Below are 17,189 nucleotides of genomic sequence, written 5' to 3'. Positions count from 1 at the left end.
TGTAATTACAACTGTGATATGAAATTGACTACCATTCTTTTTTTTGAGATGGAGTCTCACTCTGTCACCCAGGCTGGAGTGCAGTGGCGAGATCTCAGCTCACTGCAGCATCCACCTCCTGGGTTCAAGCAATTTTCATGCCTCAGCCTCCCGAGTGGCTGGGATTACAGGCGCATGCCACAGTGCCCAGCTAATTTTGGTATTTTTAGTAGAGATGGGGTTTCACCATGCGTTCAGGCTGGTCTCAAATTCCTGACCTCAAGTGACCTGCCTGCCTCAGCCTCCCAAAGTGCTAGGATTACAGGTGTGAGCCACCACATGCCCGGCCTTGACTACCATTTTTATTTCCTCCTGGATACTAAAATGAATTTTTTTAATGTTGATTTTTCACAGATCTATACTTTTCTTTCACCTATTTGATGCATTACACATCCCTCCTACTTTCTGTTCCTCATACTAATAAATCTTGGCCGCGAGCAGTGGCTCATGCCTGTAATCCCAGCACTTTGGGAGGCTGAGGCAGGCCGATCACCTGAGGTCAGGAGTTCGAGACCAGTCTGGCCAACATGGGGAAACCCCATCTCCACTAAAACTACAAAAATAAGCCGGGCATGGTGACGCATGCCTGTAATCTCAGCTACTCGGAGGCTGAGGCAGGAGAATCGCTTGAACCCAGGAGGCTGAGGTTGCAGTGAGCCAAGATTGCGCCACTGCACTCCAGCCTGGGTGACAGAATAAGACTCCGTCTCAAAAATAAATAAATAAATAAATAAATAAAATAAGTCCCAACTGGTCAAATCAAAGTCAGACACGTTTGAGTTGTCGGAAGACAGACTACATTACACCCTGGCTGAAGTCCACCTGCCTGCAAATGTCTGAGGAAGAGGTCTTGCAACCCGAAAATAGGCTAAGGGTTCTAAATAGATATTTTCTAGGCATTAGGGCAAATAGAACCATTTTTTTTTTTTTTTGGCAGAGCTTGCTAAAAGGGCAGGCAATTATCAACAAAGGATAACACACACAAAAATAGTTTGAAATTCTTCTATCATATTTTTTTAAAAGAAACGTGTGGATTACAAAATAACTTTCACTAACGCTACTAATCTGTTATTACCAAAAACATTACTTTTTATACATTTTCACAATGTAGTCTTTTAGTGACTTGCTCTGTTTTTTGTTTTGTTTTGTTTTTTTGACAGAGTCTTGCTCTGTAGCCCAGGCTGGAGTGCAGTGGTGCGATCTTGGCTCACTGCAACATCTACCTCCTGGGTTCAAGTGATTCTCCTGCCTCAACCTCCCGGGTAGCTGGGATTACAGGTGCCCACCACCACACCCAGCTAATTTTTGTATTTTTAGTTGAGACGGGGTTTCACCATGTTGGCCAGGCTGGTCTCGAACTCCTGACCTCAAGCAATCCACCTGCCTCGGCCTCCCAAAGTGCCGGGATTACAGGTGTGAGTGACCATGTCGGGCCTGTGACTTGTTCTTATTACAGTTTCAGCAAAAATTAACATTAGAAAAATAGTCCATGTTTAAAATTTGTTCAAAATTGTGTAGCCACAACGTAAGTGGTTCTTGAGTAGAATATCTGATATCTATGAGGATCTTTAAGAGGGAAAAAAAAATAGTAATCAGCATACATTGAATTTTTGTTTTGTTTTGTTTGTTTTCTTGAGACACAGTCGTGCTCTGCCACCCAGGCTGGAGTGCAGTGGCGCGATCCCGGTTCACTGCAACCTCTGCCTCCCGGGCTCAAGCGATTCTCCTGCCTCAGCCTCCCAAGTAGCTGGGATTACAGGCGTGTGCCACCACACCCGGCTAATTTTGGTATTTTTAGTAGATACGGGGTTTCACCATGTTGGTCAGGCTGACCTCAAACTCCTGACCTCATGATCTGCCCACCTCAGCCTCCCAAAGTGCTGGGATTACAGGCGTGAGCCACCGCGCCTGGCTGAAATGCTTATTATTACCAAGAACTCACTCTATGTGAGTTTTATTAAATCTTTGCAATAACTGTATCAAGGAACTATGAGCTTTGCCTTATAGATGGGAACTGAGGCTTAAATGAGGTCACCTGATTTGAGGCAATTGTGTGATCTTTCAGAATTAGTCCACATCTGGAGTGGGTTCCTAGCCAATGATACTTGAGGACTGGCCTATCACACTGAAATGAGGGCAAGCAGCAGGAAACAGCAACACCAGAGTAGAAGGAATTCTTTTTGACATGCTTTTGTAATGAAGCATTTTGGTGGATATTATGTTCCTGTTATGGGCTAAACTGTTTCCCCTTAAAATTCATATGCTGAAGTCCTAACTCCCAGGACCTCAGAATATGATTATATTTAGAGACAGGGTCTTCAAAGGGGGTAATTAGGTTAAAATGAGTTTATTTGAGTGGGCTTTAATCCAAAATGACTGGTGTCATTACAAGATGAGGAAATTTAGACAGACACACACAGTTACAGAGGGAAGACCACGTGAAGACACAAGGGGATGGTGGCCATGTACAAGCCTAGGACAGAGGCTTCAGGAGGAACCAACCCAGCCAACACCTCGATTTCAGACTTCTGTGTTCCAGAACTGTGAGAAAATACGATTCCATTGTTTAAGCCACCCAGCTGGTGGCACTTTGCTATGACAGCAAACTAATACAGTTCCTAAGTCACGAGCACTTGCTCATTCCACAGAGCTCAGAGTTCAGTGACAGTCAGGAACAGCGGCATGGCTCACCCACGCCACTTCAAGACTCTCAATGACATCTGTTCAAATAAATTTATGTTCTCATCTCCCTAGGCGAGAAGAAAAATTTGTGCATTAATATGTGGAGAATAAGTAGGAGGGAAACAAGAGAGAGTTTCAGTATAGACATTTTATTCCCCTCATCCCCTATCCTCCAAAGATAAGATGTTTCTGGGGAAAATGCCCCTGAAGTAGTTTTCTCAATTCTTTCTCACACACAGCAGGCACATACCTCCCTTCTAGCCAATCTGACCCAGGGCAAGAGCTTTAATCGGGGGCAGGGAGAGGAGAGGAGGAGGTATCCCTGAGGACAGATGAGGAGAGTAAGTAAGATGGGTGCTCACAGGCAAGGGGCTGGGGGCAGAGTGACATGGAGAGGGTTGGGAGGGAGGGAAAAGCAGCAGGGGCCCAGAAAAGTGTTTCCTTTGCTTCCTCCCCACTCTCTTTCTTAAGAGCCAAACCATTCAAGTGACGTGACAAGAAGAAGGAAAAAAAAGGTCCAAGGATTAGGAGAATGAAAAATTAAGAGAATTTCCCTGCCCTTTTTTCCTTTTTTATACTTTCTTTCTCCAGTACTCTACTCTCCACCTCTCCCCTCTTTCAAAATATCCTACATCACAGGTATTCTCACTGCCTATCAACCACCTATTTTGGGACCAAAGAACGGCAAGGAGGAGCAGTACATATAAAGGGGGCTGACCACAGATGACCATACCTTCACCGCCTCCTAAATGACCATACTTTGACTGTATCGTAAACTCATCAACCATTAACTAACTTACATTTGTACATTATTTGTAGGAGACAGCTTCTGGGCTGTCTGCCAAGTCCAAACCCTCCTGCTCTGACTCCCACCTAGGGGATTGGGACTCTGGAGCACGTCTGACCTACATGACCCTGGCCAGGAGTCCCCTGGCCCAAGATGGGCAAAAAAGTCTCTTACCTAGAAGTCTAACATGGACTCACTACTCAATCTTTTTTGATTGCTGGTCAGTTTCCAGTCATTACAGGGAATATCGGATGTCAGTTGGTTTGAGGCTAAGGGTGTCATTTTAAAGGCAGAAATTTTGTCCTACATACACACAGAGAAAGCCAAAAAGAGAGAATAAAAGAGACATAGAGGGAGAGGCAGTTTGTCAGAGACCAGCTGCCCCAATAAAGTAATCCTGGGTCCTGTACAACATCCATTTCTTTCTTGTTTTTGGTCCCTTGGGTTCTTCATTAAAAAGTGTGTTTTTGCATAAGCTGATAGGTTTGTATTTGCAACCAAAGAGCCTTGATCAAATAGTGATTTACAATTTACTAAGCACTTGCAGGTACAATAATCTCATTTGGGACTCACAGTACCCTATGGAAATGAAGAGACCAGTTTCTTTTACCTTGTGTAACAACTTAAGACATACAGGCCCTTGAACACTGGTAGCTGTCTTCTCAGCACCCAGCCACTACCCTGAAAGGACGTCCAGGTTACCCATGAGAGAGAGGAGGACTCAAGGACAGGCATTGTGAGATGAGAGACATGGAGAGAGGGTCCAGGTGAAGGAGAACTAAGGCCACCCAGGCAAACTCCCAGTGAATGTTGCTACGTGAATGACCCCAGCCAACACAACAGAGAAGAGCAGAGCTGCTCTGTCAACCCATAGAATCGTGAGAAATTACACACTGTTGTTGTTTTAAGCCATTAACTTTTGGGACTGGCTTGTTACATAACAAGAGATACATGAAACAGATGTTAGGCAGCTTCTCCTATATCTCAAAGCTAAATAAATACAGCTTGTCTTCAGGTCTCCTGATTGCAGGGATTTATTCACTGTGCTAAGATGTGACTGAAAATGAGAAAAATAACTCAAAAGTTTCATACTTGTCATTTAAATAACAGAAAACGAATTTTAGCTCAGAACACCCAGCTGTGAAATTATCCTGTCAGCATGTAAATGAATTAAAAATATATGTATGTAAATGTGGACAGGTAGGAGAGTGTTATTAAAATACTTGGTTACATGGTTACACAATGACTAAGTGCTTTTCTCCTCTGTGTTGAAAGAATTTTTTTAAAAAACCTACCAAATACAGAATATACAACAATGCTCATAGCAGTATTAGTTCTAACAGCAAAAAAAAAAAAAAAAAAAAAAAAAAACTCAATTACCCAGTGAGAGGAAAAAGGACAAATCACGATATATTCATAAACAGTGAAAATAAGGAACTACAGTTTCATGGATAAATCTCAAAAATATAAATAAAAATAAGTGAAACAACAAAAACAACTCTATCATTTATATAAAATCCCCAAAATACCACCCTTAGCAAAGTCTTTAGGAATACATATATAACAAAAGCAAAAATGAAAACCAACAGAATACAAAATTCAAAATAGCAGGTTCCTTTAAGGGGAAGGAAATTGGAAACATTTGGGAAAAGGCACAGAGATGGCTCCGAACACATTGGTCATATTTCATTTCTTTTTTTTTTTTTTTGAGATGGAGTTTCGCTCCTGTTGCCCAGGCTGGAGTGCAATGGTGCAATCTCAGCTCACTGCAACCACCATCTCCCAGGTTGAAGCAATTCTCCTGCCTCAGCCTCCCGAGTAGCTGGGACTACAGACATGCGCCACCATGCCCATATAATTTTGGTACTTTTAGTAGAGACAGGGTTTCTCCATGTTGGTCAGGCCAGTCTCGAACTCCCAACCTCAGATGATCTGCCTGCCTCAGCCTCCCAAAGTTCTGGAATTACAGGCATGAGTCAATGCGCCTGGCCCATATTTCATTTCTTAACCTAGGTGGTAGATACATGCGTGTATTTTAAAACAATCTTACCGCACATCTGCGATAAACAGCTTTTTGAATTTGTAAAATATTTCATGATAAAAACACACTTTTAAAAACAACCAAAGAATCTAGCAAAGGAAAATTAGATTGTTCCAGATATACGTGCTTATTTCTAATACACAAAAATCAATCTAGCTCCCAAATGCTTAATGTTATTTTTAAATAAAAAGGACATACTATAAAGATATATACTCGCAATTATACAGAAATAATGGCAAAGCCTCCTATAATTCCTAACTCATCAAAATTGATACCAAAGGAAAAATATTTATTTAAATGTAGTGCTTAAAACATTTCATTTAGGCCAGGCATGGTGGCTCATGCCCGTAATCCTAGGACTTTGGGAGCCCAAGGCAGGGGGATTGCTGGAGGCCAGGAGTTTCAGACCAGTCTGGGCAACGTAGCAAGAACCCATCTCTAATTTTAAAAAGCTCCCTGAAGGGTAAGGCACCAAAAAAGAAAAAATAAAATTTCATTTGGCCCCTTTCAGTTAGCTTTTTGGGACCCGCCTGTATAATACCTGTTATACTTTCCCACTAACAAAATTCCCTTTAAACTGAGGACACAGGTGCCTGTCATTCCAAGTGAGGACCTGGTAAGTGACCTGGACTTCCCATCAATCTGCCTGTCCTGGATAGGGATCCCTGACAGGACCACATTGTGTGCTAAGAGACCCATACTCGTCTCTGGCAGAGCTGACTGCATTAGGAACAGACAGCTGACATAAAGCCAACCAGTCATGGTCTGCCACCTGCCTGCCTCTCCACTTTATTCCTACTACTCTCCTTTGAAATCGATGCATTTGCTATATCTTTCCCTCATGACACCTTCCACAATTATCAAATAATCATACGTTTATTTCCATGATTACTCTTTGATACCTGTCTTTCCTCCTAAACTGTAAGCTCCATAAGGGTAGAAACAGGTCTTTGCTCATTATTGTGTTCTACCAACAAGCACGATTCCTGACACACAGCAGGCATTCAGTAAGTTTTGTAACAGGAAGAAGAGTAATATTATGTCACCTTTTCTCTAAAGTTTTATTTCATTAAACTTATATGGAAATACACCCACTTAGAGCAGACCCAAAATTAAGACAAAGGAATCAAAGCTATAAGAGAATCTCATGTATCCTCAAAGAGGAAAACACCAAAAAATGCTACAATAAATTTGACAAGTTTAAGGAGTTTATAGAAACATACCTGAATGAAGTTGAATTTTCCCAATAACACCTTCTACCAACCCCAAACAAATGGGATTCCAGGCAAGAAGTAGATCAGTAGCTAAAATAAAATAGGAAGCAGAGATGAGAAAACATTCACCAGAAAATATATTAAAACAGTATCTTCAGCAGTGTATTGAAAAAAAATCAATGTCCCAAAAAAGCAGTATGAATATCCAAATGGAATACATTACCATAAAGCAATTTGTGACAAAGTATTAAATGTGAGGGCTGAATAAGACTTGGGATACAATAAGGCTTCGGACAGTTAAGGGGAGAGCAGTAACATTCAGAAACTCTTCCTAGATAGGAAGCAGTACCTTGGCGCCCTACAGTGGAGGAACGGGGCCATTACACTACAAGAGGGCAAACGGAGGAGCTGCGTGTGGTCCTACAGCACAGAGCCAGTCCAGGATCCAAAGACAGGGCCTAAGAAATTGCCACAGAGCTGTCCACTTACTGGATCACACTCTGGAAAATACATGTTCCCGAAGATGCTTATACCAAACAAAGAAATCCGGAAAGCAACTGCTCTTTTATCTGACATCCAGGACAAATACAATAGGAACTGTTTCCGTTTGAGTGCCTTCTACGTGCCAGGCATCTCAATCAGGGTTCCTCATCTAAACTACAGAACAGTGATTTGTTTTGGGTGACAGTTTTCTCACTTCTTCCATATGAGAAATTAAATGACACAAGCTGGTTCCATTCTAGACACACAAGAGAGAAGCAAATTCATTACATGCAACAGATGCCTAAGAACAGGGTTTATTCTCTTGTGTGACCCAGATTGCAAAAGGTTATATACATGGTAATAAATGTAACATTTGTGGTAGTTCAACAGGTGAAGATTAGCAAGAATGAAAACAATATTTGTCTTGGCAGAAAATTAAAATTACATTTTCATTATTATCATTTACAATTTATTTTAGTGAAACTTAAACACTCAATCTGTAACTCACAGAGTAATTATACACTTAATAATTTAGCCTCCAAATTCATTTGAGTTTTGACTATTGCATCTTGAATGTCTTTGTTATGATACATTCAATGGAAGGCAAAAAAAGTTGACTTGTTTTTGGCTGGACGTGGTGGCTCATGCCTGTAATCCCAGCACTTTGGGAGGCTGAGGAGGGTAGATCGCTTGAGGTCAGGAGTTTGAGACCAGCTGGCCCACATGGTGAAACCTCATCTCTACAAAAATTAGCCAGGCATGGTGGCACACGCCTGTAGTCCCAGCTACTCAGGAGGCCGAGGCAGGAGAATCATTTGAACCCAGGAGGTGGAGGTTGCAGCGAGCCAAGATCGCACCACTGCACTCCAGCCCAGGCAACAGTGTGATACTGTTTTTATTGCAAGAATTAAAGCAAAATAAGAAATTTATTTTTTAAAGGCTATTATAATACATTATCATTTCTAATCTTGACAACTCTGAGTTAAGTTTAAGGAGTCTCACTTTACAGATGAGGAAACAAATGCTGAGAAAAGTAAAACATGGTCAGGTCATACAATGGATCGGATCAAGGCTGCTACCAAAAACCAGGTCAGCCTGACGCTTAGCCCCTGCTCTAAACCTTTCTGTTACAGTGTCTCCTTCAGAAATTATACGTGGAACTCAGCAGTAAGACAGTGACTTTTAAATAACATGTACTATAAAATCAAAGAAAAAAAATCATCACCTATCCCACCACCCAGAGACAACTTCTTCAGCTACATTTCAGGGCATTTGTTTGTATACATACCAAACTGCAGCGCTATTAAATAAGCATTATTGATGGCAGCCGCAGCCTGTCTGGATGCATCCGGGGAGGCGCGGCCAGGGCTGTGCCCTCCGCGGAGCCAGCAGGGCAGAAAACAAGCCGGAGCGCTGCCCCCTACCAAGTTGGCAGGGCGGGAGCCCCATGCTCCTGGCACAGCTGCAGCCAGCAGAGGCTCCAGACCTGGGCATTCCTGTACTCTCAGGTACGCGGGAAGACCCCTCTTCCCCCGCAGGCTCAGAAGTGCCTGCTCCCACTCCCTGGCTTCTCTACCTGCTCCCAGCACCTGCTCTGGTGCAGAGCAAGTTGTGGCCGAGCCTGGGCACCGTCACGACCGGGTCGGGTGTGCACAGGTTTGGACAGTGCTGTCACACCAGCTCCCTGCCGCCTCAGCCCCCTCTGGACTTTGGGCGCCGATAAGCGTGGGAGAGAGGCCAGCAGGGGTGAGGGCAGCTCCAAGTGGGCCTGCAGGCACCCCTCGGCCCAAACAGCCTGGGCAGTGGAGGGAGACAGACACAGGTTCCTGTCCAGAAAGGGGCAGGTCACAGGTAAAAACCCCACCTTCAAGCCAGGGACGACCTGAAGCCTGGAGTCTGAGCTGCGGGTTCCGGGTGGAGTCCGTGAGCTGGAGTAAGAACTCAGGGTGCTTTCTCCAGGCCGTCCGTGGCCTCCCATGGACCAATCAGCACACACTTCCTCCATTCTGAGCCCATAAAAATCCCGGACTCAGCCAGACTCACAGACTTCCGGACCACCAGCTGCGGGAGGGAGCTGCCCCCTTCGGGTCTCCTCATTGGATGACCTGCCGGCAAAAAGGAGCTACCCACTTCAGGTCTCCTGAGAGCTCTTCTGGGGCTCAATGAAGCTGCTCTCTGCCTTGCTCACCCTCCAGTTGTCCACATACCTTGCGTACCTCATTCTTCCTGGACACGGGACCCCTGAATGGTGGGACTGAAAAAGCTGTAACACAAATAGGACCAAAACACGCCCCCTGCTCACCAGGTTATGGGCAACAAGGAGGAAAGGGCTGCGGCCCTTCGGGAACACCAGACGTAGGGGCTCTCTGAGCCAGGGCTGTGACAGTGGGGCTCTGCAGTTCCTGGCATCTCCAAGCTTCCGGGCATCACTGCATTCCCTAGTGCCTGCAGTGGAAGCTGCTTGTGGTATGCCTGGTCCAGCCACAGCCTTGCACAAAGCCAGTGCCTGTACCGGTGCCTGGAGCTGCCTGCCCTGCCACGGCTGGCACACCTGGCTGTGCACAGTGGCTGGACCCCACGCTCACTCACACACCACTCACCGCTCCGCACCTGGCTTGCCACTGGCGGGCATGGGATCCGGGCTGGTAGTGCAAGCTGAGCGCAGCTTGCCAAGCCAGGAGGGTGGAAAAAGCCCAGTGGACCCGAGGAAAACTCAGGCAAAAGTGCCACTGGCCACAGAAGTGTCCAGGTGGAAAAGCAACACCCCAAGGATCCCATGACATTATAGTATTTTAAGTAATTTTTTCTAACATTTCTAACATAATTTTTCTAACATTTCATGAGTATTTTCTTCTTTAAAATATTCTTCAAGATTATAACTTCATGGTGACATAATTTTCCACTTAAGGAAGTACTTCCTCAAAGAAAGCATTTAAGTGATTTGAAGTTTTTCCCCCATCATAAAAAACACTGTGATAAATGATGAATATTATGCGAATATTTGCCTCTCTAATAGCTTTTGGATAGATTCCTGGGAATTAAATTAATAGGTTAAAACCTTAAAAATGTAAACTTCTCAAATAAGACCAAATTGTTTGCTACAAAGGTTACATACCAAGTTAGATTTCTGCCAGAAGCATATGAATTTCTTTTTTGAATTAAAATAAATTTTTTTTTTTAAAGCAAGGCCAGGCACAGTGGCTCACGCCTGTAACCCCAACACTTTGGGAGGTCAAGGTGAGTGGATTGCTTGAGGCCAGGAGTTCAGCCTGGCCAACATGGTAAAACCTCATCTCTACTAAAAATACACAAAAAATTAGCTGGGCGTGGTGGTGCGTGCCTGTAATCCCAGCTTCTTGGGAGGCTGAGGCATGAGAATTGCTTGAACCAGGAGTGGAGGCTGCAGTGAACTGAGATCATACCACTGCACTCCAGCCTGGGGGTCAGAGCAAGATTCTGTCTCAAAAAAAAAAAAAAAATTAATAATTTTGAGTTAAAAATTTAGAATTTATCTAATTTTGCTAATTTGATGGCGTCTGGCATCTATTGCCTAACATGATGTTTATTTCCTTTCTATTGCTGATAAGATTAAACACTTAATTATAAAATCGGCTGCTTATGGCCGGGCATGGTGGCTCATGCCTATAATCCCAGCACTTTGGAAGGCCGAGGCGGGAGGATCACTTGAGGTCAGCAGTTCGAGACCAGCCTGGCCAACATGGAGAAACCCCGTCTCTACTAAAAATACAAAAATTAGCTGAACGTGTTGGCACACACCTGTAATCCCAGCTACTTGGGAGGCTGAGGCACAAGAATTGCTTGAATCCGGGAAGTAGAGGTTGCTGTGAGCCAAGATTACATCACTGCACTCAACTGCAGCCTGGGCGACAGAGCAAGACTCTGTCTCAAAAAAAAAAAAAAAATTTTTGGCTGCTTATATGTCATGTCATCTTCTATGATTTTCTTTTTCATGCCTCCTAATTTTTGTTTATATCTTTCATTGACTTACAAGCTCCTTTCACATTAAGGACTTCAACTCTTTGACATGTTTGCAAATATTTTCAGTTTTTAATTTTTATATCTTTTGGCTTACAAACTTGTTCCTTAGTTACCGTATTTACTGATTTCATCTCTGTTAGTTGTTAACTATTTAACCCTAATGCCAGTGGAATAAAGATACCATGATTTCTTTCCAAATAGTGGGCCAGAATCCCTTTATCAGGCAGACCATGTCTCAACATCTGCCAACACAGATGCCCCTGCTAAGGAAAGAGCTCCAGCTACCCAGAACCCTTGACCTTAGATGAACAGACCACAGTTGTAGGACTCTATCCCTTGGGTACCAAATAAGCTTTAGGAATACAGAAAAGGAAGGAAAAAACAGAGTTAAAGCAGTCACGGAGGGTCATGTAGAAGAAGTGGCGCATCAGGCATAAGGACAGCAGCAAGAAAAATAATACAGCAGAAAAAAAAGTACAAGATTTGTTCTGCTATGTGTCCCGAAGTGGCACATCAGGCATAAGGACAACAGCAAGAAAAATAATACAGCAGAAAAAAAAGTACAAGATTTGTTCTGCTATGTGTCCCATCATTGGAGAAACACATATCAAGTACTTGCCAGGAACCAGACACTGTATCACGTTAAGATGATACAAAAATAATGAAGCAAACAGTGTAAATAACAGAAGACCAGTAGGTACACTGGAGATATGAATTGATAATGCTAGAAAAGTAAACTAAGGCCAACTGTGGAAAAACTTAAATAAACAGTAATGAGCCTGGCCGGGCACGGTGGCTCACACATGTAATCCCAGCACTTTGGGAGGCCAAGGCAGGCAGATCACAGGTCAGGAGTTCAAGACCAGGCTGACCAACATGGTGAAACCCCATCTCTACTAAAAATACAAAAATTAGCCAAGCATGGTGGCACATGCCTGTAATCCCAGCTACTCAGGAGGCTAAGGCAGGAGAATCACTTGAACCCAGGAAGTGGAGGTTGCAGTGAGCCGAGATCATGACACTGCACTCCAGCCTGGGTGACAGAGTGAGGTTTCATTTCAAAAAAAAAAAAAAAAAGGAATGAGTCTGAGCTTCCTGGAGACCATGGCAAGCAGATAATAATAATAACATAAGTAAGATAAGATTACGGCCAGGGATTACATCACAAGGTTGATGTATGTAACTAAGGAAACCTTACCCAAAAGTTAAATCGTGTTTTCAGTCGTTCAGAAGGTCCATTGTAAGAGACAGTTCTACATCAAGACCTAGTGAACACATAGATGTATATAAGTACCAGAAACAAAACTTTCATGAAATAGTATTTGAAAAGAGGTGGAGATTGGGAGTAAGAAACCCACTTGGGTTACTGCAAAAGTCTTGGCTTGAAATGACACGAAAGGTCATGGAAAAAAGAGCTCGAGAAAAAAAAAAGAAAAGAAAAAAATAACAACAAAAAAAGATTAAAAAAAAAACAAAACAAAAGAAAAAGAAAAGAGAAGAGCTTAGGGAGTGAGCTGGTAGTGGGTGAAGAATCCACAGGAGGAGATGAACATGGAAGTCCTCAAAAGAAGCTATGTGCAGGATGGGGAGAGGGCAAATCAAAGATGACACTCACTGAGACACCTATTCTCTCCTGAGTGGGAAACAGCAAGAGGGAGAATGGCAGAAAGGATAGGGTATACAGCAGCTGAAAGGAAGGGCCAATGAGAACCTCCTCATTCAATACCCTTTTCCATCTTTGGCATTGTGAACCATGTAAATGCATCATCCGGTCAAGAAAATAAGATTTCAACTTAAAAAAAATAGAAAAAAACTATAAAAATGTCTGTGTTGTGGTCTAATGACTAAAAACAATAGTCATTAGTAGTCGAGAATGAAAACCAGTTAAACCCATAAGACTGAGTTCATGATGAGATGATCAAGAAGAAATAACTGGATTTAAGAACAAGAGGAGGGACTAGGCTCAGTGGCTCATGCCTGTAATCCCAGCATTTTACGAGGCTGAAGCAGGAGGATTACTTGAGGTCAGGGGTTTGAGACCAGCTTGGGCAACACAGCAAGATCCCCTGCCTCTATAAAATATTAACCAGGTGTGGCGGCACGCACCTGTAGTCCCAGCTACTCAGGACGCTGAGGCAGGAGGATCACTTGAGCCCAGGAATTTGAGGCTGCAGTGAGCTCTGATGGTGCCATTGCACTCCAGCCTGGGGGACAGAGCGAGACTCCATCTCAAAAAAAACCAAAAAACGAAAACAAGAAAGAGATATGATGAAGAAGGAAAAGAAGACAGATGACAAAAAAAAAATGCTACAGGTATAAAAGCTAACCTTGGAAAGGAAAGAAGATACTATTTTTTTCTTCTAAGTCTGGAAAAAAAGATGAAAGACTAAACATAGAAATGGAGAAGAGAAGCAGATGAGTGTATCCTATGCCCTTGACTCAGTAAAAACAGGAGTCAAAGTCGTCTTTGTTTTAGCAAGGGGAAGGACGGAGGAGTAACGGGGCACTGGAGGCTAGGTGTGGGAAAGGAATTTGGAAAGTCAATTTGCAAGTGTTCTATGTGTGCTTGAAATGTATGTATATTTTTTAACTCAATGTTGTCAAGAAAAAGGGGGGGAGTCAATCCATCAGTGGGTCATCAAATCAATTTCTTATAAAGAGATCAGCATTAATAGCACTAAAACAGAATAGAAGAGAAAACAAAAACCACAGTGTAAGGAGAAATATTTAATGAAACTTTTGTTTCTGGTACAACCTTGTGAATTATTCTGCTCAGCTCCTCTATGTACTTGCTAACTTTTCTGACTGCTTCACCTATTAGTTTTTAAGACAGGTCTTACTTTTTAAAATCTCATGCTTTATTTTCTTCCTTATTTTTATATCTCTCAGGATTATTATATTTTCCTGGTGAACTGCTCTGCTTATCAGGACGTAATAACCGGTTTTATTTCAAATAATACTTTCTTCCCTAAAGTCTAGTTGGTATAACATTAATATTGTAAAAGAAACACATTAGGCATTAAAAAGGGATAAATATGAATATTGCTAACTACCTGTCCAACTCCCACAGCCTTGGGAATAAAGTCCAAATTCCTTGGAAAGGCTTGTGAGACCCTGCATATGCTAGTCCTGTCCATCCCCCTCCTGCCCCCCATCCCCAGCTACCTGGCCTTCAGTCATCCTGAACTATGTGCAGCCTGGGCCTGGAATGCGACTCCCCACCCACTTCTGCCTGCCCTTCATTCCAGACTTAGAACAAGGGTCAGTCCTCTTCCCGGACACATTCCCCACTCCACCCACACCCAGCAGAGCTGACCAGACTCTCTCGTGTGGATCCCCTAAACCCTGTGCATATTCCCATCATGGCATCTTACTTTGGTTTAGTGCATGTCATTACTGACTTGCCTGTCTCCTTTACTGAACAGGAACTCATCAGGAAGAGGAAGCTCACTTAGACCTTGTCTCCTCGAGCTTCTGTTCCCAGTCCATGGTACACAGAAGGCTCCCAAATGGATGGGTAAACACATGATGTAGAAAGGGGAGGCAAGTTGAAATCAGATCATTTGCACAGAATCAAGTTGGAAGGATTGACTACTTAAGGTGGCAAAAGTCAAGTCATCTCATCTGGTCTATTTGAGACAAAGACTAATTAAGGCTGGCATAGGTAAAGTAACTGCCCAACACTGCACAGCTTGTTAACATCAAAACACTTTCCCACTCTCAGACTAGGGCTCTTTCTTTCTTTTTTTTCTTAGCCAGATGGAGTTTCACTCTTGTCGCCCAGGCTGGAGTGCAATGGCGCGATCTCGGCTCACGGCAACCTCCACCTCCCAGGTTCAAGCAATTCTCTTGCCTTAGCCTCCCAAGTAGCTGGGATAACAGGCCTGTGCCACCACGCTGGGCTAATTTTGTATTTTTAGTAGAGACGAGGTTTCACCATGTTGGTCAGACTGGTCTCAAACTTGTGACCTCAGGTAATCCACCCACCTCAGCCTCCCAAAGTGCTGGGATTACAGGCGTGAGCTACTGCACCAAGCCAGACCAGGGCTCTTTCTAACACCATAAATTTCTCTACCAAATTCTCTCTGGTGCAATCCTCTCATGTTTGTATGGGGCTTTCAGCTCACCACCATCATCCCAGGTACTCCAAAATGCCTTTTTTTCTTGCCAAGTCCTATTGGTTGTATCTCCTCAATAACTGATGAATCTTTCACTTCTCTTGACCCCTACTGCTACTATCCTTGCCCAGGGCCAAGACCTTCACCATCTGGATCATTTAAAAAGCTGTTGTCTGGCCAGGTGCAGTGGCTCATGCCTGTAATGCCAGCACTTTGGGAGGCCAAGGCAGGTAGATCACGAGGTCAGTTTAAGACCAGCCTGGCCAAGATGATAAAACTCTGTCTCTAATAAAAATACAAAAAAAATTAACCAGGCATGGTGGCGAGTGCCTGTAATCCCAGCTACTTGGGAAACTGAAGCAGAGAATTGCTTGAACCCGGGAGGCAGAGGTTGCGGTGAGCTGAGAGCGTGCCACTGCACTCCAGCCTGGACAACAGAGCGAGACTCTGTCTCATAAAATAAATAAATAAATAAATAAGTAAAATAACAAATAAAAAGCTGTTGTCGGGCCGGGCACAGTGGCTCATGCCTGTAAACCCAGCACTTTGGGAGACCAGAATGAGGCTGAAGAACTTGAGGTCAGGAGTTCGAGACCAGCCTGGCTAACATGATGAAACCCCATCTCTACTAAAAACACAAAAATTAGCCAGGCATGGTGGCAAGCACCTGTAATCCCAGCTACTTGGGAGCACCAGGTGAGAGAATCACTTGAACCTGGGAGGCGGAGGTTGCAGTGAGCTGAGATCTAACTAATCGGCAACAGAGAGACTCCATCTCAAAAAAAATAAATAATGGCCGGGCACGGTGGCTCATGCCTGTAATCCCAGCACTTTGGGAGGTCGAGGTGGGTGGATCACCTGAGGTCAGGAATTTGAGACCAACCTGGCCAACATGGTGAAACCCTGTCTCTACTAAAAATACAAAAATTAGCCAGGCATGCTGGTTAGCACCTGTAATCCCAGCTACTTGGGAGGCTGAGGCAGGAGAACGGCTTGAACCCAGGAGGCGTAGGTTGCAATGAGCCAAGACCACGCCACTGCACTCCAGCCTGGGTGACAAGAGCAAAACTCCACCTCAAGAAAAAATAAAAATAAAAATAAATAAATAAAAATAAAAAGCTGTTGTTGGCCTCTAGCAGGCTGCTTAACACATAGCAGACACTCAGATGTCTACTGAAGGCAAAGAAGACTAAATAGTTTGGTACTGCTGGCCATGCAGAATAAGACAGGGCAGGAAGAATGAGGCTGAAGAACTAAACAGGAACCCACTCAGCGGGACAACAGGTAGTAAATTCAGGAGCCGCTTGCTCCAGCAGGGCAGATTTGGATTTGAGATAGAACACCGGACAAATCTGTAGAGGATGAACATGAAGGGGCCTGAAGCCAGAGCCAGGAGACAGGAAAGAATGTGCAAGGGTGACCTGGGGCTGACTGTAGAACTGGAAAGCTGGACAGAATTCAGCTACTTTTATGTGCTATAGATGTAGTCTGCATTTGGTGTCCTGGGTGAAGAATCCTAGCTCTACTACAGTCTCTGAACCCCTCTCAGCTTCAGTTTCCTCCTTCGTAAACAGAATTCCATCTAACTTAGCCGGACACCTGTAGTCTCAGGTTTTCACAAGGATTATGTGAAAAGTGCCCAGCATCTGTCACATAATAAATGTTAGTAACTTTCACATCAAGTTGAGAAATGTGTATGCATTTAAAACTCCAGGCTCCTACCATCCAGTAACCTCTCCATAATTTAAGGGTCTTCATATGGCTTAAAAGAAAAAAGTATGGGGCCGGGCACAGTGGCTCGCGCCTGTAATCCCAGCATTTTGGGA

General features: G+C 43.7%; 1 protein-coding gene across 2 annotated transcripts in view; it reads right to left on the bottom strand.

Moving 5' to 3' along the window:
* Positions 1-17,189, bottom strand: part of INPP5F (inositol polyphosphate-5-phosphatase F) — a 101,203-nt gene that overhangs the window by 69,216 nt on the left and 14,798 nt on the right. The window contains exon 2 of one of the 2 annotated variants that reach the window (XM_054435348.2): positions 6,773-6,853. In XM_054435348.2, the coding sequence (XP_054291323.1) occupies positions 6,773-6,853 (81 nt within the window). Of the gene's footprint in view, positions 1-6,772; positions 6,854-17,189 lie in introns of those variants that run through there. The other variant, XM_063670327.1, reaches the window with a different exon arrangement.

Source organism: Pongo pygmaeus, chromosome 8 (assembly GCF_028885625.2).
Source record: "Pongo pygmaeus isolate AG05252 chromosome 8, NHGRI_mPonPyg2-v2.0_pri, whole genome shotgun sequence".
NCBI lineage: Eukaryota > Metazoa > Chordata > Mammalia > Primates > Hominidae > Pongo > Pongo pygmaeus.
This window is presented reverse-complemented; position numbering and strand designations above follow the sequence as displayed.